The sequence below is a fragment of the Strongylocentrotus purpuratus genome, unplaced genomic scaffold (assembly GCF_000002235.5).
Source record: "Strongylocentrotus purpuratus isolate Spur 01 unplaced genomic scaffold, Spur_5.0 spur5_scaffold_18, whole genome shotgun sequence".
Lineage (NCBI taxonomy): Eukaryota > Metazoa > Echinodermata > Echinoidea > Camarodonta > Strongylocentrotidae > Strongylocentrotus > Strongylocentrotus purpuratus.
This window is the reverse complement of record NW_022145603.1, coordinates 22,255,145-22,281,673: the sequence shown is the minus strand read 5'-3', so window position 1 is coordinate 22,281,673 and position 26,529 is coordinate 22,255,145. Positions and strand designations below refer to the sequence as shown.

General features: G+C 37.7%; 1 protein-coding gene across 2 annotated transcripts in view; it reads left to right on the top strand.

Moving 5' to 3' along the window:
* LOC752046 (homeodomain-interacting protein kinase 2) overlaps nucleotides 1-22,155 on the top strand; it is an 82,031-nt gene extending 59,876 nt beyond the window's left edge. For both annotated transcript variants that reach the window (XM_030989473.1, XM_030989474.1), the window contains exons 8-15: nucleotides 1,306-1,494; nucleotides 2,079-2,180; nucleotides 11,005-11,181; nucleotides 11,853-11,980; nucleotides 12,651-12,783; nucleotides 14,715-14,887; nucleotides 15,225-15,581; nucleotides 16,006-22,155. In XM_030989473.1, the coding sequence (XP_030845333.1) occupies nucleotides 1,306-1,494; nucleotides 2,079-2,180; nucleotides 11,005-11,181; nucleotides 11,853-11,980; nucleotides 12,651-12,783; nucleotides 14,715-14,887; nucleotides 15,225-15,581; nucleotides 16,006-17,272 (2,526 nt within the window). In that variant the 3' untranslated portion in view covers nucleotides 17,273-22,155. The remainder of the gene's footprint in view (nucleotides 1-1,305; nucleotides 1,495-2,078; nucleotides 2,181-11,004; nucleotides 11,182-11,852; nucleotides 11,981-12,650; nucleotides 12,784-14,714; nucleotides 14,888-15,224; nucleotides 15,582-16,005) is intronic.
* The last annotated feature ends 4,374 nt before the right edge of the window (nucleotides 22,156-26,529 follow it).

Below are 26,529 nucleotides of genomic sequence, written 5' to 3'. Positions count from 1 at the left end.
ATATATTATGGGCAGTGTAGACAAGCAAAAGAGGCATTCATTTTTGTTTATTTTTAAAATAACCGGTACTACAGATAGGAAAGCACCATTAAGAAAATGGTTATAAAGGGTTACGCATTGTTAAATATGTGGCAAAGGCTTGGCAATTCATGTTTCCTTGAAAATCATGAACTCCGTTTATTTTCTTATTATTCAGCAGTTGCACATTTTTCATCATTATTGGCAGATTCTTTTATACACATTTTATGAGTATTTTGTATGTTATAATGATGTAATAAGGATGAAAGTTTTAATTAAACATGTTTTTTCAATTCAAAGTATTCTTTTCAATTCAAAGTATTCTTTACAATTGACCATAATCATATTATGATGTAATAATGACGAAAGTTTTGACAATAATATATTTTTTCCAATTTAAAGTAACCCTTCACGATTGACCACAAGTCTACCTGTATTAATCATAGCAAGAGTTAGAAATTTGTCACCGTTATTTATAGAGGCTTTGGGGCTCAATGGAAATGAATTAGAGAACTGAAAGTGATCAACCTAAATATATCTCTGATCCCTTTGAGTATTGTTCATGGCTTTGAAAGGTTTAACAAAACATTTGCTTTGAAGAAAAGGTCATGCCAGAAATGACTAATAAACCACAAATAAGTAGAAAGCTGTCTGTAGAGTTTGAAAATAAAGATATTGGGGTATCATTGATCTATGTGTAATTTTAGACATAGGACACTACATGTAGCTAGCTTTGTACAGGGTTTTTCTTTGATATATGTACAAAGAGCTGAATACCATTACCCAGGCTATAGCCAATCTCCTTTTATAAGGGGCTGGAGCATTTTAACCCCCCCCCCCTACCAGATACCCCTTTACCATCACCTGGGTAGAGTACGGCAGAATTTAAAAAATGTCTAGCCAACGAATAAGGGTTTAAACCTCTTACCTTCTGATTCAGTCCATACAAGACTCTTTCACAACACCTCTTCATATTTTTGATGTTTCATTATTTTCTTTTTAGCTAGAGAGAAAAACCTTGACATTTCGTTCCTCAATCAATTTCAAGGGTCCTGTTTCATAGAAATTCTTATCAATAACAAATTCTAATATTATATGACACATTTGCTCTTAGCCAATCAATTGGAATGACTTCAGTAGCTTATAACAGTTATTGTAACTTGTTATTGATAACAGATTTTATGAAACAGGGCCCAGACTTTCCCCTTTTCTTCAGTTACCCCTTTCCCTGAATGCATATTTGAAATTGATTGAAACTGAATTCTGAATATCTATTTCTTCTTGCAGGCACACTCGCAGACGTTAGGTACCTCGATTCGACCCCAGGCGCCCGAGTTCCCGTTCCTTCAGTACCACCTCCAGTCCGGTCCCTACATCCCGTACCAGCCGCCCCAGATCGCTCAGAGGGTGTCGCAAAACACCAACCAACCCCAACCTGCAACCACACAGTACCCTAGGCCAGACCCCTTCCAACAGGTAATGGTAATTTACAGTTAAATCTGCTGTATGACCTATATAGAAAGACCACCTGTCTATAAAGACAGGTCCCTACATGTATATCCCCTACCAGACTACCCTCTGACTACAGATGTCCCATTAAATTCAAAGTTTCAAGTTCAAAGCTTCTGTTTCAAAGTTTGTATTAAAATGATCCTTAGTTTCAGTTTGAATAGTAGAGCTGTTTAGGAGCAATCACTGCAATTTTCCTAACAAGAACAAAAACAATGGGTTCCATATGGCTAAGAGTAGGCCTTTAATTAAATTATTTTGTCCCCTACCTCCCCACCCCTCGCCCCCCCCCCCCCCCCCCCCTCAAAAAGAAAAAGGGGGAAAAAGAAGGAAAGAGACAAATCTTGACATGACCAAAATTAGTAATGACAGTGACATCGGTCAGAGTCATTATTCATTTTACAAATAAAGGGATTTTCATGTTTCAAAAAAATATGTGGATAACAGACATGTTGTTGGGACACATTGCAAGGCATCTTCTTTTACCAGAATCTTCCTTTACCAGAATAAATTGTTCTCTTTAACAATGTAATGAATGTGATTGTTTTCAGCCCCTGCAGGTGTACCCGGTCCGAGTGGACAATCACGTAGCAATGGTCAGTCAGGCCCCTCAACCCCAGAGTTTACAGATTCAACCCCAACTATTCACCCAGGTTAGTGACTTGTCTGTCTGTCTGTCTGTCTGCGTGTCCATCTGTATGTATGTGCCCCTCTTTGTTTTTACTCTTTTTTTATGACCTTCTCTGCCCTGCTCTTTTTTTTCTTCTTTTTATATTCTGTTTTGAACATAATTTGTGTACCACAATCATGCTCATTCTGCCTTCCTCTCTTAATTCCCAAATGTAACCTGGTCTCTCTGTGTTTGTCTGTCTCTCTCTCTCAATCAATCTGTCTGTCTGTCTCTCTCTTGGTCTATCTGTCTCTCTATCTTGCTCTTTCTGTCTCTCTCTTTGTCTATCTGTCTTTCTTTTCTGTCTGTCTGTCTGTCTATCTTACTCTTTTTGTCTATTTCTGTCTCTATCTTTCTCTTTCTATCTTTCTGTCTCTCTGTCTCTCTGTCTCTCTTTCTGTGTATCTCTCTGTCTTTCTCAATCATCATGCCCTCCTTCATCACTTATCTTTTTATCAGTATTTTATCAAATTTTGATGGTGTGATGAGGGTATTCCTCTTTGAGGGAGGAAATTCTGTGGTTTTGCTGGTTTCTTGATTTCAATCCCATATGACACGAAACACGGCAGAAATAGATCACTCCAGAGCATCTGGAGAATCCCTAACTAAAAACAAAAATGATGAGAGACGACCGAGAAACATCCAGTTTCCTAATAGAATATTAATAGAAGCACACCTTACTGGGGAGAAGGGGGAAGGAGAATTAATAGCAACATCCAAGCCACTTTTTAAAAGCTTTGACATGCCCTAATTGTGGTTGAATATTGCAAATATCCTAAAAATATTACTTAAAAATAAAATGTTTATGAGATGATCAAGTTTTTCACAGAATACTTTTTGAGGTTAACTTTTGAGGATTCTTTTAGTGGTTGTTTTTATTTCTTTTAAAACTTCCTTTATGAGTTGCTTAAATGTTCCTGACAGATTCAAATAATTTTGGGATTTTGTTTTATGTATTTTTTTTTTTTAGATTTTCCTTCAAAGAGGCCCTCTCAAGAGTTCTTTTTTATGAGTTCCTATATGAGTTTTTCAGTAAGGGGCTCTTTCCAGGTGTTTGAGGGAGTCTTGGGGCTTCCTTCCTATTTAAGAGTTCCTATGATAGTTCCTTGAAAAAGTTCCTATTGTAATTAACGGTGTATAAACCGCCCTCGTGTATTAGCCGACTTAAAAAACAGGACCTAGGATAGAACCTTGTGGTATGCCGTGTAATAGAAGAAAAATTGGAGGAATTATTATTATCAACTACATATTGAAATCTATCAGAAAGATTACTTTCGAACCAAGATGACAGACAAATTTGAGTGTTGTTCTAGTTTCCGAGTGGTGAGTCAACACACCGATTACTGAGCTGGGAGACATTGCCAGGCATAGCGCCAGGTGGAGGGGCATAAATCCTGGTGTACCGTGTATAAACCGCACCCCCGACTTTGAATTTTTTTCGGCGGCAAAAAGGTGCGCTTAATACACTGTTAATTACGGTATTAGTTCCTGAAGTATACAGTTGAGTATTCCCTTTTAGGAGTTCCCACTTAGGTGTTTCATTAGAAAAGATTACCTCCGGAATCTCCTTTGAGTGGTTATTTACTCTGTGAGTCTCGTGAAGAGACTAATTGAGATCCCGCTTCCCCCATGTGCACTCATTATCGCTTCGTCGCCATTTGAAAGCTCATTTGAGTATGCAGTTCCTTTTAGATTTTCTTTGATGAGTTCCTAGTAGTGTTTCCTGTAAGAGTTCATTTAAAGAGTTCCCTAAAATGATTTGCTTCTATAATATCCTTTTGAGTATTATGGTGAGGCATTTATTTTAGATGGTCCCTTAAGGAGTTCCTGGTAAGAGTTTGTTCAAAATGTTCCTTTGAGGGGCTCTTTTAAAGACTTCCTGTACAGAATTTCGTTTAGAAGCTCTGTTGAGGATTCCAGTGAGGAGGCCCTTTTAGAAGTTCCCTTGCAAGATTCTTTCAAGTTCTTTTAAAGCCCCACTGTCCTACTTGTAGCTACTTGCTCCCTCTATATAGAAAATTTCCCAAATCGGTGCCTGTTGGTCCCCATGATCCTCTTTTTCTTATGTTAGTTGAGAGCCGAGTTAATGAGATAGCCACCTGTCAGTGACCTCGCTGTGTGGTCTAATCCCTTCTGGCCCAGTAGTATTGACAACCTTTAAAGATTTCCTGTAAAGAATTACTTTTAGATGTTTTGATGAGGATTCCAGTGAGAGGGGCCCTTTTAGATGTTCTCTTGGAAGATTCTTTCAAGTTCCTTTGAGTTGTTTTTTCCTTAAGGATCATCTCTGTAGGGTTCCTCTTTAGGGGTGCCTCTAGGGGCTCAGGGGTTGACTAGGGGGTATGATTGGTTATTAATATCCCTGACTCACGGAGTGATGAAGCGCGATTCCAGGTGACAGGATCGTGCGGGCGCTACGGCTTAATCTTCCATGGATCAAGCCTAAGCATTATCTCTGTAACATGTGCTCCTCTGCAATGGAGGGGGCTGGGTAGGAGGGGTGGGGGTAAGAGGGTGGGAAGGAGTTTGAGGGGGGCTAGTGATGGTGATACTGAGTACTGTGGGAGGGGTAGGGGCTGGGGGAAATCCAACTGCATGGGATAGCATATTTCCTAGCTCAATTATAAGCATTATCTTAGATTGGTTTTGGGGATGGAGAAGGATGAATGATGATTAGAGGTTGGAGAGGTGTATTCCAGAGGTACAACGCAATATTGGGATAGAGGGAGGGGGAGGGGGGGGGGGGGGGTTGGAGAATACACAACTATTCAAATTCAAATTCAAATTCAGATTTTGATGGATTAATCTTAATGGCTTAGAAGCAATCAGTCCCTCCAGTACTAAATTAATGCAACATTAAGGGTGCATAATCATGATACGAGGAGGCCATTAATTTCCTAATGATAATCTAGGGGTGAATGGGCTGATTCTGGGAAACAAGTTTGACTCATTATGGTATGTAGTTTGAGGTCACTTTCCAGGGAGAGCGTGTCAGGAATTAAAATCTGGTAGGATCTGATGTGATGATGAGGTGTTGAAAGAAAGTTGGAAACATCTTCTCTTTTTTCGGGAGGGGGGGGGGGATGAGTGGGGGTGCTTAATAATTTTGTAACTACATGTACTGTATTATAGAACAAGTAGGCATAATCTTACGATAAGGACAGACTGTGAGTATGTTCATGGTACACAGTGTTGTAGCTGAAGAAGGGGGCATGGGACTGGGGAGGGGGGGGGGGGGTGCAATGCCCTCATGAGTGATAGATGAAAAAAGGGAAGGGATAGTGGAATGAAAGAGAAGAAGGTATTACCCTGTCCTCCCTAATCCTCAGTAATGACCCTTGAAAAATCACTTTTCATCTGCACATTAGACTGGTGCTCTCTTCCCCCACCCCCATCCCCTGTTCTGACCCTCTCCAATGGTATCAGTGCCCCTCAACCACCAGCCCCACATTATGCCCCTACTTTACCCTTATGATAGGCCCTGTACAGTCAATATTCACATGAATTTTCTCACGCATGGTCCACATGACGCCCGGTGCCAGACACTCTTAATTGCAGGATACTTCTAATCACCTTGTACCGAGTCTAGGCAGGAACTCTTATTGCATGTAACTCCAATGGCCTTGCCCATAACGAGGAGTAGAAACGCATCTGGATTAGACTTGATCCCCAGTCTCCTGTTCAATTTCTCCCTGCTGGTGAGACGTGCTTGGCCTTTCCTTAAGTAGATGCTATTGTTATCCTTCCATACAATCTTCATTGTTCGAGACGTTATGCAATTGAGAAGGCTGTCCCTAATGATGGACATTTTTCTGGGAAATGAATTTTCTTTTCAGTCTTCAAACAGTTAGGAATACAGGAAAAAAAGAGTGCGTCTTTTAAGAAACATTACTCTTGCTCTCCCTGTTTATATTAGCACTGAAACAACAAATAAATAAAGATGAATGAATTGATGAAAATAAATAAAGTGTAATTTAGCTTCTGGAAGAAAAAAAAGTGGAAAAAAAATGTACTATAAACAAGAGGAGTTAGATCAAATTAGGAAATGTATCACTTTTAAAAGTGGCAAGGTGTGGCGGAAGTAAAAGAAAAAAGAGAAGAGAAAGAAATAGTAGGAGAAAAAGATTGGAATAAGATGGGAAAGAAATATTGTAGAAAAAATGTATAAAACACTGGGGATCAAGAGAATAGAAGAAAAGAGAAGTGAATCCTGAAATAGAAAGAGAAGTACAAAAAAGGAGAAGAAATCTGGGAAGAGTATAGAAAGAAGAGAAAGAGACGGAGCAAACCTGATGTTTGAGAGCTGATGTGTATCGAAGTCAGGTTTAGCTAAGCAGTTTACTACATACAAAGGGAAGTTAGTCACAGGCAGGAAATTTATGGCATTACCTCGGACCGAGCAAGGCCGTACACCTGGCTTACACATGAGACTTCATGCTAGACAGACCGATTAACCTCATCAGTACTGTTTACAAAATTGCTCTTAATTCTCTGGGAATATCCTTGTTCTGTTTTGTTTGTTTTTTGTGGTGCAAGCCTTTGAGATGAAGGTTTTGAATAAAACTAGAAGACAAAAACGTTTGTCATTCTATGCTAGTCCTCATTTGATTATTGCAAGATTTTTTTCCCTCTCCCCATTTATCTTACCATCACCCCTGTAACGTTGATTGGTATAACCCATTGTTTAGTGAAGAGTGTCATTATTAGGATGTTCCATTTTCCATTTTGGGGCGACTGTGTTGAAATTTGATGAGAAGATTGTGTTGAAATTTGACGAGAAGATATAGATGATTATCTATACTCCTTGTTGAGTTGAACAAAACAGTCAAATCATAATAGGAGAGGAGAAGTAAGAGAGGCGACAAGAAAAGAGATTCTAAGGGTAAAAATGATAAGGTGATCTTAGAGGCAGGAAACCGTTGCTATCGCTTGCATCAACAAGTAGAGATGAAGCGATATGGAGGGCAGACTTGCTAAAAATACAATACAATAACAGGACAACATTTATTATGTAGTCCCACCTATATCTGATTTGGGAAGTAACATGCAGGCTTTAGGATCTTCTGCGGGGAAGCGAGCATGCCATATTTATCATGAAAGCGCAGGCTTTCCTCTCGATAGATCATGGTGACGTCTTTATCTTGCTCCATAGTCCCACGTAATGCCATTGTTTGTGGGGCTTGATGACTACGACTATAACTTGCCATGTAGTCCGACAAACTGCCTTATTTGTTGGGACTTTGTCATAACGGTCTGGAAAGAAATTTAACTTGTTGAGCTAAGTTGTTAACAAGATTTAAGAAAAATAAGAATGAATATATTTAAGCAGAGGAAATGGGGGATAGAGTATTTGAGAATAGGGACAATTGTCTTGGCAGTGTATTTCTAGGATGAAAACTGTTCATAAATATAACATTTTTCCTGAGGACCTTACTTTCAAATCTTTTCTACTGGGATTACTACACTGGCAAGTTGAAAATTATTACAAGTAATATTTTGCATAATTAAAAGGGAATTTAAAGCAATTCATGAAGCTACTTGTGAAATAATTACAGAGTTACTTGTAGAGATTTGTTATTTACTCAAACTATCGAAGTAATTTGAAAACCATAAAGCATGAATTTGGTAAGGAATAATTATTATGACCAATTTTTGTTCTACGTTTGTCACTTACATATTGCATACATATACATGTATATTATTTCTTCAACCTCCACTGTTATAATTTCCTCATGCAAATAAGTATGATGTCACAATAACTTGTGATTTACACATGCATGGTCATTGCATAATTACTACAAAAACAGTCACAGAATTTATAGTACGATCCCTTTTAAGTAGGTCCATATGTACTACTCCCATTCCAAAGTGCATATAATTTGTCTACATATCACAGTTCAACGCCTTCCTACATCTCGCAAAGGTCATAGAGGGCTTATAACAAACGCCTAGCCTCCGACAGCTGTGACTATTTGCGTTGAATTTTAATCCTAGTTTGTAGGTCACATCGTGAAATATAACGACTTCAGTAACCATAAACTCGATTAGTGTATAACTTACAAAATTGCATGTTGTGTTTACAAATTTCATGCATACAGTATGTTGATACAAGGCATTGATCTTACACCATAACTAGTATAGTAAATCTAGATGCCATGTCAGTGCTGCAATGGTTTTGACTGCCAAACTTCAAATGCATGAATGAAATGCTTTTGGTTAATGAATAATGTTTTTCCTATTGAAGTTTAAGTGGACTCATTAAGAGTGAAGTTAGGTAATATGCAATACTTATTTCATCAAAATGAAAACAAATGATAATGTAAACTTGTCTAAACTTGGTAAGGTCGAGACAATGAGGGAAAGTGAATGATGATCTTAAAGAAAAACACCCTTTTACCAAAACCCAAACAGTGCAAACAGGTAGTTACTTTAGAAGTTGACATAGACTTTCAAGACTATTTTGAAGAAATTCTTGTGGATAAATAGCAGAGAGTGCTTTTTCAATGTGACAGTTTGTTAAAATTTCCAGTTTAGTGTTTGAACTCCATTTTCCACTCCATGGAAGGGAGGAATTTGAAAGGTATTGTTCAAAGAAGCGAAAAGGAAAGGCGGGGATGCTGCTATTGTTAGAATTAAATGGTTATTCTGATATGTGGTAATGACTATCAAATCCCTGTCGGTGCTCAACCTTAGTGAGTGGCTTGTGAAGTTAGTGAAATTTTTGTTTGTTTGTAAGGGAAGGAGTGGTTCAAGTCACTCTCTGTGTGGCTCATACTAATTTGAGCACTCTCGTGCATAGACAATAGGAAATAGATTCGGGAAGTGAGGGGATCATCTTCACCTAACCCTCTCCCCCCCCCCCCTCTCTCTCTCTCACTAGCTCTCTCTCTCTCTCTCTCTCTCTCTCTCTCTCTCTATCTATCTCTCTCTCTCTCTCTCTCTCTATCTCTCTTTTTCTCTCTGTCTCTGTCTCTTTGGTCAATTATACTTTTTTTGTCAGATATTTTGTCTCTCATTCGTTTTTCTATTTACATTTATTTACCATTGTTTCTGTCTGTCTCTTTCTCTCTCCGTCCCTCTATCTCTCTGCAACTTTATGATTTAACAAAAAATATCTATGTCTATGATATCTCTTCCGCTTTTGTGTTTTCTCGCTTGTTCTGTATCTTGTTAAATATTTTCTTCAACATATTTCTATTTTCTTATTTTACACTTATTTCTTTCTGCTGCTCTTTTTTTTTTTGCTCTTCGCCATTTTCTTTTCCCCTTTTCTTTCTATTTTTTGTCCCTAAATCTCTTTGTGTCTCTTCCGCACTCTCTCTTACCCTCTCTCTCTCTCTCCCTCTCTGCTCTCTCTCTCTCTTTCTCTCTCCCTCTCCGCTCTCTCCCTCTCTGCTCTCTTCCTTCGTCTCTCTGCCCCTTGTTTCCCTACTCTCTCTGAGTCATCTTCCTAAATCCTTTCCCCATGCTATTAATAGCCAGTCACAGGCAAGTAAGGAGGCAGGCAGGCAGGCATACATGCATGGCAAATCTATCGAACACTGCGACAATGCAATTGTATGCTGCAGGCTTCGCTCGCAAAACAAAGATGGGCACCATTTTGAACTTACACATTACTGCCAAGATTTTCATTATCCCCCTTCTCCCTATAAATGTTCTCTTTTGTCTTGTAAATGGATTAGTTAATGTTATTCAAAAGACACAAAAACAAGATGTTATTATTGAAATACAAATACAATGGCAGTCACCTTTTACCAGCATTTTTGCCAAGATTTTTGTTGTTCCCATTCTCCCTTTAAATGTTCTTTTTTGTCTCGTTCATGGATTGGTTTATATTATTAAAAAGACACAAATACAAGATATTATTATTGAAACACAAATACAATGGTATTCGTGTTTGAACAGCATAACACTGCCAACATTTTCATTGTCCCTTCTCCATTTTAATGTTCTTTTTTGTTTCTTAAATGGATTAGTTTATGTTATTAAAAGACACATAAACAAGATATTATTATTGAAACACAAATGCAATGGCAGTCTTATTTGACCAGGATAATACTGCCAAGATTTTCATTGTCCCCTCTCCCTTTAAATGTTCTCTTTTGCATCTTAAATGAATTGGTTATGTTATTAAAAGAGACAAAAACAAGATATTATTATTGAAACACAAATACAATGGGAGTCATCTTTTACCAGCATAATACTGCCAAGATTTTTGTTGTTCCCCTTCTCCCTGTAAATGTTCTCTTTTGAATCTCAAATGGATTAGTTTATGTTATTAAAAGACACAAAACAAGACATTATTATGGAGACACAAAAACAATGAATGGCATTTTGAGCAGCATAATACTGCCAAGATTTTCATTGTCCCCCTACATGTAACATTTAACTTTAAATTATTATTGGTGTCCCATGAATACATAGATACCTTCATATTCTTTAATAAAACGCATAAGAAGAATTAAAGTCATTTTCAACAGTAAAGGAATGCCAATATTTGTCATTGTCTCATTCTCACTTAAAATGTTTATTTTTGCCTCCTGAATGGAAGATGGATTAGTTTAGATTTGTGGGACATAAAAGAATGATAGATGATTTTCTTTGACCGACACAGTCAGTATTGCCAAGATTATTGTTAGCTTCTTCCTCCTCCCCATTTTGTCAGGTTTAATTAATGTCTTTTGAATGTTAAAAGAATCAATTCATGCTTTATGAATTTTATGGGAAATAATGTGATGCAGATGCACTGCCAACTTAAAGATTTAAATGTCTGATATACTCTTACTTTTCTTCTATCCCCTCCACAGAGTTCATCATTAAGTTCGAGACACACGACCACAGTGGTGGCCCCCATAGGGCAGAGAGGGCACGGAGGCAACCACTCAATCCAGCACGTCGCGTTACCGATGGCTGTGGGCAGCTCAGGAACGCAGCAGGGATGGCCGCCCAGGCCAGCAGCCCAGGGACAGACAGTTTTCTTACCGGTACATAACCAAAATGTAGAGGATCAGAGATGTAAATTTCATGATCTGTGATACACACTTCATGATCTGAGATGTAAATTTCATGATCTGAGATGTAAATGTCATGATCTGAGATGTAAATTTCATGACCCGAGATGTAGATGTCATGACCCGAGATGTAAATTTCATGACCCGAGATGTTAATTTCGTGACCCGAGAAGTAAATTTCATGACCCGAGATGTTAATTTCATGATCTTTGCCTCATTTCTGGTTCATTCTCCTTCATTTTTAGACATGTGGGACTAACATAACAGAGAATGTATGGGACTACAACTGTTTTGATCTCTTTCCAGCATAATCGGGAAGAAATAATTGCTATCCATCAGATGACAAGTTGCAAATCCTACAACCTTTCCAACAAAATATAATTTTTCAGTTTTACCATGAAAACTATTCCTCCCTGAATATCTGTGTATGTCCTTGCTCCTAAACATATTGAAGCGTGCTTGTACAGTATGTTCTCATTTCGTGCAACAGTTATTACTAATGAACACTTTTAAATGGGATGGTGACATTTAAAGAGTCAATTGAGAGCCCTTCCCTTAGGAAAAGAGGGCTAATCTACCAAGTATACCAAGTAAGCAAGTAACGTGAAGTTATTTATGTTGCAAATGTTTTTTTATTTTGACAGAATGGGCCAGTCCAATCATGGCCGCCCAACGGAGGGCAGGTATTCCTCTCACCATGGCAACAAGGGGCAGCAGCAGTGACACAGCAGCCAGTCATTCCGGAGGCACAAACCTTGACTGAGACTTGGAGGTAAGACACAGACGCACACACATGAATAGACAAACACACAGACAGATAAACAAATAAATAGACAGACAGACAGACAAACAGACAATCATGTCCTAAACCAGCTGTTCTTGTGTCCAATAAAACATATTTTTAAGCTGCTGACTTGAACGCATTTGGTGCTCATATTTATACAGACATCGGCTGTTCCTTTTGATATAGAATAGAAATTACTGCATGCTTCACTGATTCTATGCCCCCACATTTGTGTACCGGTAAGCATTTAAATATTATAGTTCTGACAGATGAAATACATGAGCATTAGACTGCCATATGGATTGAAACATAGTCCATCTTTTACAACAACAAAAACAAAAATAAACAATAAACAACTACATGTATATGCCTACAGTATAAATCCAAAGAGCCCGTAAGGAAAGATGGCCATGAAGACAAATTATTGAACAACTATTTAATATTGTGAGATGAATCCTTTCTTATATTGCATCCTTTTTCTGCTGTTTTGGAGTTTCTTTGGCAGCGTCCTGCTGATGAATCTTAATTACACAAAATGTCTTTTGGGGGTCAGAAGGTGTGTAACATGTTAATGGTCTTCTGGCTTTCAACAAATGACAGATGTTACAAATATCTCTATATGATTGACCCTTTCACATATTGCCTATTTTTTTTCCAGACGGCAGTATGTTTCTGCAGCCCCAGTATCGTGGCGTAGCTCTGACGAATCGGGCTTCATCACGACCGAACCCAGCCCCGCCCTCTTCCATATGGACGTTGGGGAAGGCACCTTCTACGATCACGGCATTGAGGTAGGTTGGCCATGCAGTAGTGCAGGGCTTTACATTAAAGGGCATAGTGCAGATGAACCTCCACAAATTGGCTTCAACCTCGCCCCTGCTATTCTAAATTTAAACAGGCTTGTGTTGTTTGTGTAATTGGATTTTTGCAGACGTTTTATCAATGAGATAAGATTATTTATGTGTGAGGACCGAGCATTTAATGTCACCATCCCGTAGGCATGACTTGTTGTCGCACCAGGGTCTGCCCAAAGCCAGTTTGTAGGCCAAATAGAGAGCTGACCAAGTGGACATACCGCTAGACCAATTAACATCTCCCTTTTAGTAGGCATAGCTCCCTGATGGAGATATTATTTGCATTATGTTCTCTGTCCTGACGCACAACAATGTCAATGTTTAAAACTTCTGTTTTTAGTGAGTGTAGTATCTTATCTGACTACAGTGAAATTCTCAAATTGCTTAAGTTCAAACACGCTGATTGAAGAGTCCTGAAACAGTAGCTTTAACTTCTAGTCTGTTTATTCCTTTCTTCAACTTCTTCCGTACTAATCATGACCAGAGATCAACAACCGGACACCGAAGTACGGCCAACAGAGCCTTAGCGACCAGCGGTTCGCTAAACAAACAAATAAACACAAATACAGTGTTAATATTCATTGTCAACAATAACATGAATCAAACATGACTGACTATCTAGTTAATAACTTCAATATATGCTTACAAAGAATTAGTCTCAACTATACTAATATGAATGTATATACATACAAGGAAATCAATGACATGTAATTTTGTTCATAATTGAATGGAATAATTGTTATTCCATGAACAACTGTACCTTATCAAATCAGTGTTTAAATGGCTGTATTAATTATCAGGATAAGTATCTGAATATATCTAATAGTCTTGCGGTAATGATGGATCATATATGTGATTCGTGACTAATTCATAACAACAACACTAAATATGTAAATGATAAACTGATACAACCTTACAACGTTATAATAACCTACTAATGATCCCATGCTTGGGCGCAGAGATCATCCAACAACCAAACACAATATAGCTGATGTGTTATATACTGATTGGCAACAAATATATGTGTGAATGACCATATATCTCACTCTTAGATAGTGAATACAAAGTTAATATTGTTATATCAATCAACCAAACCAATAAAGGGTTCCTTTGAACATAAGCACATAATAATAACATGGAAGATAGAGAGTATATCTCTTGGTATATAGCACATCGATTGAATCTGACTTAACGCCTATCACTGTCAATGTGTGTGTATAAGTATACATGTACAGTATATGCAGTATAATGCTTGATGGAGAGCAAAGTGCCAAATTCCATCACTCTACTTTGAGCTTGAAATACAGAAATATGAATAAGTTATTCAACCAAGTATTATGGTATAAATGACAGCACAGATATAAAGTTTGATAATAATGTAATTTTAGCTTACCAACTGTTTGCAATCCTGGGGACTTTCACAATTTACTGGGAGGAATACTATTCCTTGACTACTTTCTTCTAAATATACTGCAACTTCTGAATCTACTTTCTCTTGTTTTATTCTTTGGGCGATGCCTCGCCCTTATGACACATACCTTCTACTGACCTTCATCGAAACTAGGAGCACAAAGGTCAAGTTTGAGGTCAAGTTTGTTTACTCTTAACCCTGCCTCTGTAGAAGGTCATTACCAAACTAGTCTTGCCGCTACAGTGAGGGATATTTATCGTGGCCAGGTGGACTGGCATAGATGGATGTGTACACATACAGTTCTCAAAGACATCTCCTCAAACAACTGGCAAAAAGATCCCATAAAATTGATCCATGTTCATTGAACTGAAATCATAGCCCTAGTACTTTTAGTTCCTAACATGGAATTCCATTAAAAGATAGAACTAACACCTATTTCTCTTCTACGTGTTAACAGAGAGCCCAGTTTCCGGCGGGGCACCACTTCCACCCGATGATTCCCGTTACGCCCCAGCACTCTCTGCAGCACTCCCAGACGTGGGGGACCACCAGCAACCTGCCCCATGCATCGGCAGCCACCAACAGGGGTGTCTCACAGCACAGGCTGGCCAGGAAACAAGGAGATAAGAAGTGAGTTTAACAAAAGTACTGGCAACAGAAATTAATTGTACACTTTTTCATGGAATGTTTATTAAAGAGGTGCTCAGTATGTAGTAGATATTTCGGGACATCTTCATGAATAAAGAGCCTTCCAGAAGAGAAGTAGTAGAAGTAGAAGATACAGGAGCAGATTTGTAGAAGGGGCGGCAGAAGAATAACTGCTTTAAAATTGCTAGTTGAATTAATAAACAACTTTTATTTGATGGTTGGAGCTAGTCTAGCAGTCCTCACATCCCATACTCCATCTCCTTCCATTTTCCAAAGGATACCTTCAAACTTTATTTGTATTGAAATCTTTTCACCCCAGGACGCACACGGCATTCAGCAGTAGTCTCTCACCGCAGAAGATCAAGCGCATCAAAGGGAACACGCCCCCTATGTTACATGCCTCTGAGTCCCGCCCTCAGGGCCGACGGATGCTCAACACCACCGCCTCCACCACCACCGCTTCGGAGCTGCGTCTTAGCCCCGCCCTGAAGCAGGAGCGGGACCAGGACCCCAAAGGAGAAGGGGGTTTGACCAGCGGCGGGAGAGGAGGGGGGCAGACGTCGTCCTACGCCAACAAGCGGGAACCCATCGTGATCCCGGACTCACCGAGCCCAACGCCGAGTGTCATCACCATCAGTAGCGATAGTGAAGATGAGGTGGTTCGGCCAGCAAAGGGGTAAGATCCTCTAGTCACAATGACAAATTTCATTTAATTTCATTTCTTTATTGTGTCCATATAGGATAATTGTTTATATTTACATTAACAATCTTGCTTCAACACATGAACATAGGAACAGCACATAATTGGCAATCATAATGCCCTGTTGATGAATATACTTTTTAATACTCTTTCTTCTTCTTCTTCTTCTGGGATTGCCTGCATAACAGTTGCTAATAAGTCAAACTTAGAACTTGATTTTATTTTTGAGGTGGGGGGGGGGGGGAATGGCAGAATTTAAAGCCTTTTTCATTATAACATTCTTGAATAATTACTTTCAAACTTTTGTGATCCCTATTGACAGTAGGTTAAAAATAATCAAATATGTTTTGTGTCTAAAGAAAGAGGACTATGTAATTGGTTTCATTCTCTTTACTTACAGGTGTGAAGATAAGGGCTGTACAGCATGCAACGACAACAGCATCACGCACAGTTGCTCACTAAGCAGCTCCAACAGTATCCTGAGTGCGAGTCCTGATGGCCACGCCCGCCACAACATTGCCTCATCCCCCGGTTCCTCCTGCTCCTCCCTGAGTCCCTCCCCAATCACCAAGACAGGCGGGGACGTCGTCAAGGGTAACAGGCCCAACGTGGTGAGCTGCGTGACCATCCCTGACAGCCCTAACCCCAGCCCGGACACCAGGACGTCGCGGAAGGGTGGCCCTCGAGGAGACGCGGAGAAGCAGAGTGTGACCAAGAGTGGGGCGGGAAAGAAAAGGTCGTTCAGTGATGTTAAAGATAATACGGTGAAGGTTGTCAATGAGGTTGCTCGGGGGAGTGGGGTTCGAAGAGGTGTTGATAGGATTAAAGAAGAGATTGATGTTGATGATTTTGGGGGACAGGGTAGTGAGACAGCGAGCGGGCTGGTTGGTAAAGCCAGTGAGTTGAGACTGAAGAAAGAGAGGCCATTGCATAATCGGTCAGACTCTTCAATCGCCTTTGTCAATCTTCCGTTATTACAAACGGAAAGGGCTGGAGGCTCAAACGTGGAGACGCCGTCGATACCACCACAACCGTCATCAACGGCTGCGAATAACAATAACAACTCGAGTAGTAGCATGTTACCATCCCTCCCCATTTACAACAACAGCAACTTGTCAACGTCGGTACTAGCATCGAGAGATGCATCAAGGAAACGTTCAAATCGGACAGATCAACCTCAAACCCAAAGAACAAGCAACCAGGTACCCCACTCACAGCTAGGGTTGGTCCAAGAGAGACAGCTGCATGTAGCACCCAGTGCAGCACTCTCCAGAACGACCGCTGCTCATCTTGGTAGCCCTTCCCACAAGCCAAAGGCACCCCCACACCACCTGCAGTCGACGTCGCAACTGGTGAGTTACTCCTACGGGAGTACGCCCATCAGTTCTCCAGGAGGGGCGTTGCCGACCTTGGCGCCGCATCAGATCCACTACCGCCCTGCCAACATTCCAGGCCCCCTCCCGCCGCAGGTGTTGCATTCGCCCACGGTCCCGCCCCAAGTCTACCACCCCTCGCCCATCCCAGGCCCACCCCAGCACCAATACCACCACCACCCTCCCTACAACAGACCTCTCTACGTCCGGTCTCCGTCTGGTAACATATACAGTACGTACCCGTTGAGTCCGACAAGGGCGAGACCCTACCAGTACGTCTACCAAGGTGATTGACTTCTGCTGGTGCAAGACAAGCTCTCCCAGCTGCATCTCTGAGACTCGGGATGGGATGGCAACCATCTCAATGATTGGCCTTTTCTAGACTCGGGATGGGTCGGGGTGGTGTCTGCAGGGAATGTCGACACTTCATCTCTGGCAAATAACTTCAATACAACCAACCCAATGGAATAAGAACAATGGAACCAATCAGGGAATTGTCAACACTGGTGACACAATTTGCTATATATGGGGCCAGGGAATGAAATTGATTTGATTTATTATGTCTCACAGTCTCAGTCAACTGTACCTACAAGAACGAAAGTAATGGAAGTGATTTTATTCAGTGATTTGTTTGAAATTGTTAGCAAACTCAATTGCAACCATCTGTTTCATGAAATGGATTTCGCTCTGTTTTAAATTAACTTTGAATTGTGAAAATGGGCAGGCTTTTTCAGACCTCATTATTAAAGCATAGACTGGATTTGTAATGTGTTGACAACTAGGGGGATTCCCCAAGAATATAGCTAGGGGAATTCCCTTTTGTAAACATGTAATGTGGAACTCAGTCTCATATTTGCTGTCTAGATTTCAGTCAGAATGAAATCATATATAGTGAAAACAGCAAATCTTCCAATATTAAACACTGTTTATTATTAAATTATAATGTATTCAGAATATATAATGAGCAATCACAAAGTAATGTAAATGAAATAAAGAGGTACATTTTATATTAAATCAAAACAATATGTCCGGAATCAGAACTTGGCTAATAGCATAGCTAATTTCATGTAGCTTCGTTTTAATTAAATGGTTGGCGTAGTCCAATATGTAGTATGTACAATTTCAATAATATTTTAATTCTTGAGTACCATCAAGACCAGTATAATAGTGTTGATAAGCCAGATGCATCGTGTATGGGGATCAATAAACAGTTTTGTCTTCATATAATTCAGGGGTTATCCTGATATTTACAATACGCTGAAATGTCTTGTTCAACCCTTCAGTTTCATTTTACCCGTGTCGTAGCGCGAGAATCAATTTTCTGTAGCGTCCCCGTTTTAATTCATGCATAGTTGCCAATTTGATCGTGTTTAGGAGACCCCGTCCTCGTGTCAAAAGAAACCCCCCAAAAGAGTTTGCAGAGTGCAGCTGGTGGGCCCATCGCTTGTCTTGCCCATATCGTTATTTTTAATTTTCCCTGAAAAAAAATTCAGGGCCTTGTTTTAGTAGTTTTCAGAGAGAGCTCTTATTTAGATCGCCGCTACCAGTCTAAAGCCTCTATGTTTTTTCATCAGTATTTGAGGCATTATTGCGCACTAGCGCTTTTTATTCTCTTCTTTAGCATGCACGCTCTTTTTTCATTAATGTTTTTACGGATTCGAGCTTTTAACCTTCTTATATCTTCCCCTTCGTACACGATACCGTTGTTAAATTTAGACCTCGTTCTTCTTCTTGTTAACACGTTGGTCCCCGTAGCGTTATTTCTTTACTTACGCCCTGTCTTTGTATAAAAAAGTTCACGTTTTGCAATATATATTTTTTGCCTTTTAACATATACCTCATCGCCTGTATATAAAATGATAGTGACATATTTTTTCCTCCCAATTTGTATTTGAGAAGCTTTAAAAGCATGTATTTACGGGCAAAAATCCTTTCCTGCTTTTATTATTCTGTTCTTTCATAGTTGAGATGTGTTTTGTTTTTTAGCGGTAAAGACTTATGACTTATGAAAACGGAAGGAGGTTAAGTCTTCTGTGAGATGAGGGGCGCGGAATTTACGGAAAATGTTTGATTAAATGTCTTAGATATCCATTCTTAACTAGAAATACAGACTAATTGAGCTAGCACGAGATAGAAATCACTACAATGAATTTTCTGAATGGCGTAATTTTCATATAACTGTTTAATTCGCTCCTCGACTTTGAGGACTTAGGCGAATAGTTGTGTTCTTTCTGACGAAAGTCACGAAAAGTAAGTTCTTTAGAGAAGATTAACGTTGATATATTTGAATTTTAACAGGTGCTACATAGTTTTAAACATAAATTAATTGTGGTATTTTCTGTCTTCACGTTCATATAGCATTATCCAAATTTTACTTCAAGTTGTATACTAGTTCACATGAGCATTTGATGTCAGGTTTGGCGCGAGTAATCGTTGTCTTATACTCGATGTGTGTAGCGTTTTGGATATTGGACAAATACTTGACATTTTTAATAAGAAGTATTTGATATTTTAGATAATCCGAGTATTTTTGTAATTTGTGGCATAGATGTGATTTAGTGGGCATTTGAAGGCAAGTTTTGGAATTGTTCTTTTTGTATCATTCTTCTGTGGATTTGTAGAATTGAGTGTTTTCATTCAGACTGTCATTTAGACGATACGATACCAAAAGAGTTTTTTTTTCTTCTTCATATTCTCATATATGTCCATGTCTGTTGAGATGTATGCAAAATGCATTACATAAGAATTTGTAGGTTACCAAATTTTTCATCTTGGAATTGTGTTTCTCAAAGTTTTGTGATTTATGGATGGTATAACTTTCGATGGATTTTGTGTGAATTTGATGGAATTTGTGGAACTAAATTGAAACATTTTGTGAATAAAATTTGTACATTTTGTGAACGATGAAGTTTGTAAACATAGAGAATAACTATTTTTGCTAGAGAATTTGGAGAAAAGGACAATTTTTGAGGTAAACCTTATTTGAGATATTGCACATTTTATGGGGATCATCTTGCTGTATGTTCGTAGTTGAAGCATTATTGAATTTTGCATTTGTTCAGTAGAAGTTTTAAAAAGTATAGGCCTTTGTTCCGTGTGATTTTCAAGCATGTGTTCCGTCTTTCTTGAAAGATTTGTCCTAGAGTTAGCGGATTTTTTGCCCTGTGAAATTACATTTGAGTTGAGCTCAAATATTTATTCTTGTTTCAAATCTTGTTACACTGCTCACGAAGACAGTTATAACTTTTTGTATAAACCAAGAAGTCTTCTATTTTCTATATTCTATGCTACTTGCAACATATCACATATTTATTCATATATTTGAATAATTGTTTTTGTTATAACTAAGGAAATATGATTAATTTCAAGTTATTAACATTTTAATTAATTGCAAGTTTTTAAGTTGAATTGGATTTCTCTCCGTGCGTTTCAAGAATTGTTGTCTTTATATACAACAGAGAAAGAAAGGCGGTCAAAATCTTTAAATAACTTTCTTTTCTTGCCCCTTCTTGTGAATAAAATTATAAATTGTACCTTTCTTCTCTTACTTTTCCTATGAAGAAGATAACTCTGTAAATTAATTTTTTTCTTCCCCTGCCTGTGAATAGAATAATTCTGTAAAATAAATTCTGTAAAATAAATTTCCTTCCTGAACTTGTGAATAGAATTACGATTGTAAATGAAACTTAAATTATCAACTAATTCGTCCTGTACATAAAAAAGGAACTTTTGACCATTTTTTGATCTTCTTCATCGTTCGTCCACCTGAAATAATTAGGATATTGACCCTCTTATGATCATTCCAAAGGAACCAGTTCTCGAACTGGTATTGTAAATAAGAATAGCGTCAGAGACTGACCATAGATGCTTTGAAAAGTCGTATTTGTAGTTATTTTGTGTTCGATTTGAAATGATTTGATTGTATTTAACGCTTAGCAGATTTCATGTTTTTCATAGTCTGATTTACTCTAGGTTAATGTTCAATGGTATCGCGTAGTATGTAGTTCTTTTATGAATTTGAGCTTGTATCTTTCTTATAATCATGGACTGATGTCTCGTATATATATTTTTTTCTTTTCTCTATCCAGATTTACCGAAACTTTGCCTGTATTATATTCATTCGTGTCGATAGTTGTTTTTGAGGTGCTAAATCTATGAAAAATGTTAACTATTATCAGAACTGCGTTTTCAGTAACTTGTTTATTAATGTGTGCCTGAAATTGTGTATCGTGTGAAGGGGTTAGAGCGAGGAGGTACGCACATTAGATGGTTATTCGAAAAATGTCATTACGTCGCACATCAGCGAGGCGTCTGTCAGTACAAGTATATATATAGATATATAAATATATATATATTTGCATATATGCAAATTTTTAGCATGAGGATATCATGTAGCGGAATTGTTCTTTTTCTAGCGATTGAGAGTTTAGTCTTGACAGAGAGCTGTTCAGTTTCATTGAAGTTAGTGTTGTACTCTGTATTTTATCTCTGTCATTTCAATATAAGTGCATTTTTGCCACTTTTACGTGCCGGTTTTGTTTTAGGAAAATATATATATATTTTTTTTGTGTTCTTGATTTGGGGTATGATTAGCAAAGGCATATTAATTAGGCTGTGTTTTTTAGTCGAGATTTTATTGGTGTTTTGTAGAAATTTAGCGTTGATTGCATATGACAGTTTCAGTGAGACGTTTCGTTTCGTGAATATATAAATATATATATATATATGATGTGTAGTGATGTTTGAGACACTAATATAGGCTTCCAAGTTGATACAACATTTCTAGCAATGGCACGATCGATTTTGTGCTGGGCTAAAATTACCTTGACTGGTGCGTGTACAATTTTCGAAATGAATTTCTTGATAATTTTCAAAGAAAATGCTATTTTCCCTTTTGTAATCCACAAAAAGGGTCCATTGAAGTGAAAGGATGTTATTTTAAACCGAGAGTTGTGAATCAATGAATATTGATGAATTTTGGGGTATTTGTAGTTGTTATCCAAAAATATCCAAGAATGTACCGTATGTGTAGACTATGTTTGGAGTTTTTAAGGTTATGATGGTTAAAAAATACTGGACAGCTTGATCAAGTAAATTGGTTATGACTTGTCATTGTCCGTTTGATAAAAAGGGACTTAAGACCTTTTTACACATATTGGTGTAACCATCCAAGTTTACAAACGACAGTAAAGTCATGAGTTGTTGTTTTTATGAAATGAAGTCGAGACCTTTTTGAAGTCGGTGTCACTTGAAAACAAATGGTGAATAGCTTTATGGCATGAAGTCTTTTTTTTCTTCCCACAAAAGGGTTTAAAAGAAGAAAGCTTGGATCTCTCTCCCTCCCCCTCTCCCTCCCTCTCTCCCTCCCTCTCTCCCTTCCTCTCTCTATCTCACTCTATCTGTCTTTCTCTCTCTTTCTCTCTCCCCCTCTCTCCCCCTCCACCTCTCTCCCTCCCCTTCCCTGTCTCTCTCTCTCTCTCTCAATTTGCAATTTACACCACAATACCCCACTACTTTGAATGTTTACAACTATATATATAATACTGTAATAAGTCACTGCCTAGATAGTTATACATAGTACAGAAGTGCTCTTGAAGAAAATATTGTCACATACATGTAGTAAACTGACATGATGTCATTTGTAACTGGTTTAAAATTGTAATAGGTCTATTGTCTCTTATTAATGACCGGTATACGATGACTTGTCTTGTCGCAGCAATATAGTTAACGTGCACGTTTTTCATGATGAATATTTAAAGTATCTTTCGATAACAGTATTATCCATTCCTTATTATTCGTCTGAGAGTGCGTTGAATCGTAGCTAGCTAGCTTCTGCGAGAAGTCGTCTGTTTGTTTGTTTCAAGTCCGTATACATATATATATTTGCATTTAATATACATAGTTTGAAATAGTTGTTAACCCATAGTGAGTTGTATCGTATATCAATCAATTGATGTTACCTATATTTTTGCTCTGTTTTATTTACTTTCCCTGAAGATATTGTGTGTTTGTAAAGGAATTTTATGACTTTTTTTGCGTGGCGAGTTTTCTAAGTGGTTTTAAATGGCTTGTTTGAGGTGTTACATTGAATTTTTAACCAAATTTTGTTGTGAATTCTCTTAATTTAATATATCCATAGCTGTGAATTCTTTTTAGTTATATATCCATATAGATTGTGTTGTTTAACTCACAAGATTTTTCAAACTAGTCCCAGGGGTACGTTATGGTGTGGTACTATTTAGTATACTCTGTCATATGCACACACACTCCGACACTGCAAATAATAGACCTAGATAGTAACGCTTTAATCATTTAACCAAGATTACTTCACATATCTTGGATTTATTATGTATTTCTAACAGCATATATTGTATTTCACTTCAATATTTTTGAATTATCTGCCAAGTATAGAAGTTTTGATGTTTTATTTTTACTGTTTGCTTCCTAATAATGCTTTATTTTTGTCAAACTGCTTTGTGCCAGGCTGGCCTTGCTCGATTGAATTACCATTTCATGAATATTATTGATATTTATTAATTATTAATGAGGGCATTATCCGGTGTTCAACCAGTACCGTAATGATGCAAGAAAAAAATGTCTGCTTGCAGCTAAAGTGGCATTACCTCTCTCACTTCAACATGGAGTTACTCCTTTCTGGCCATCAACGAACAATTTTTATTTGAATTTAACTGTATTCAGAAGAACATCATTAATATATACATCGTTTGTTTGGAGACAGAAGGCCATTAACTCATACTCTACGCTGAGTTAATGTCTTTCTGGTTATGAACAGATGATATGTTCAGAGGCAGTAGGGAGCTTATTTGTTTTAATGACCTTAAGGTCCTTCTTGCATTAACAGACAAATTTTTAAGAATAACAAGGATCAAACTTTTGGCAGACTCACTATTTAATAAACTATACCAGCATATATTTCATGTATGATTATTTATATACATATACACATAGATATGAAAGGACAATGTACAACTTATTGCACCTATGTTAAACAGGTGATTTAGCATTCATCTTTGTTTTTAAAATATGGGTAAGCTTGTGCCCCCACCCCTGCCATTTAAATGAGAGGATTTTTTATTGTTTTAAAATGGAATTGAAAAGGAAATAAGATTTTGATTACCTGGAATTTAGCAAGTAAAGGGCAATGCTTCTCTGGCATTTTTTCTTTGGTGTCTTACTCGAAAACTGACAGCCCACAAAATAATTTCTGCGGCAGATGATAAAAGGTTATTTTCAGAAAACAGCAGTTCCTTGCCCCCCCCCCCCCCCCCATTTTCATTTGATATCATTGTCACATGCCCCCTCATATATTATAGATGCTTTTTCATATTCCAATGTTTGTGAATGAATTTTCTTATATTCACACCAAATTATTAGTGTTTGTAGAGCGGGGAAGAGTAATGAAAAAACAAACTTGAGTTTTCTTGTTTCTTTTGAACAATTGTGTTTTTGGAAATGTTTGCGAAAGAAATTCTTGCATGTGCCTTTTAAGAGAGAGAAGTAAATATTGGATTTTTTATTGTTAGCAAGCAATTTTCTTCAATTCGAATTAGATATATACTAGTGATACATGTATACCCAACAATCTTTTCCATATGGTTATATTATTGTTATGCATCTAATCTTGTGTACATGTCCACATAGTTTTAAAGCGTATTTGAATTACACCGTGCCAATTTACCATACCATTTTCGTGTAAATTAATGTGATAAAAAACAAACAACACAGTTCAATACTATAATGAAGATAATATTAATTGATAACAAGAATGGTCTTTTCATTGCTTTTTGCCAAGTTGATAGGACTTTATTAAGTTTCACAGATTTTTCTTCAAGGCATGACTTTGTATTATTCCATTATTTTGTTTTTTAAAGAAAATTGTGAGATTGATTAAGATGTAAAAAGACAAAGAAGAGTGTTAAAGCCTTATATAGTGTATCGTCTGCTGAGCGCCAGAAGGGCGTCGACTCACATTTTAATGCCGAGCTAACGCCCTTCTGGCTTTCAACAGACCTTACTTGGGCTGTAGAGGGAGTATGCAATTATAAAATGAAATAATTTTGACAATGCTGCGTATAATGTGATATTTAATGTTTTAATCGTAACTCAAATGAGTTCATAATGCTTAATCGTGGGTTTATATCCAGCCATACATACTTATTTATACCAATCAATACCTTTTCCTCTTTTTAATAATCCAATTAACGTCCAACATGAAATTCATGTTTAAAGTAGAACCCTCTAATAATCTACTTTTAGTATATAAGTATTACTATTTTGTAATAAGAGTGAAGTGTTTAATTTTCCTTAGGCTTGTTTGCTATGAAGTTGCAAATCTTTCTGCACTTAATTTTAATCCAGTTATTGTTTGTATCTGGGGTTGTGTGTGTGTTAATTAGAGTCATCTAGCATTAGTGTTATGATTCATTGTCATTTTTGTTGTGTTTATCGACAGTATACATTTTGTGTGTGTGCAATACGGATAATAGATTGTAGTGTTTAGCAGGATGAAATTGTTGCGAATTTTGCCTTTTCCTCGTTTTAGCTTCGTACGGAAAGAAATTGCAATCGTTAGGTGATAATCGGTAGCAGTTCTACGCCTAGAAAAGTGATTAGATACATCGTATGTAGCTATGATTATTAACTTTAGTACATTCATGAAAAACTGACGGTACTGCACTGTACATGGTTGTAAATTAATTAATTAAAGTGTTTGATTTCTTAAAGATCTTGTATTATTACCTGGAAAAGTGGTCACCACTTATGGATTTTTTCAATTCAGCCTGAAAATTTTTGAGAATTTGGAGTTTTAGTTAACCATGTATATTGTTGCCAATTTGAAGTTGAAATGAATGTACTACGGTGATAGTGATTGTCTGAAACTTTAAAGCGGTACTGTTTCCCCCTTGTGTGTACTGTCGGGTTGTATTGTGTTGTATTACACCGAAACCCATTCGCACCGACAAGAAATAAAGCATGGATTATTATCATAAACTAGATTGTTATATATATTGTACACCAAACTTGTTAGGATTACATATTTTGAATGGCATTCTCTTCTTCATCAAAGAAAATTACTTGAGAGAAAGGAAAAAAACTATGGAAAAAAATGTGAAAAAAAAATCTTTGCCTGTGAGGTTACTGGGCACAATATGTTTCAAAAATAAATAAGCTATTTTATTGGCATTGCAAAAAAACTACCTGACATTTCGTATTGTTGAATATTTGTTGCATTTGATTAATGTGTATTGAAGGAAAGAGACAGATAGAGAGGAGAGAGAGAGAGAGAGAAAAAAAAGCTTAAGGAAAGAGAAATGATAGAGAAGATAAAGAGAGAGAGAGAGAGAGAGAGAGAGAGAGAGAGAGGGGGAAGAGAACAAAGTGGTAGTAAAGAAATACAAAGGGTTACAACAAAACTGGAGACGGGAGTGATTTTGAACATGTCGAGCGAAATCGAGAGAGAAAGAAGGGGAAATGACAGGGAAGGAGGAGGGGGCGGTAACAGGGGTTTGGGTGGTGGAATCGGCAGAAAT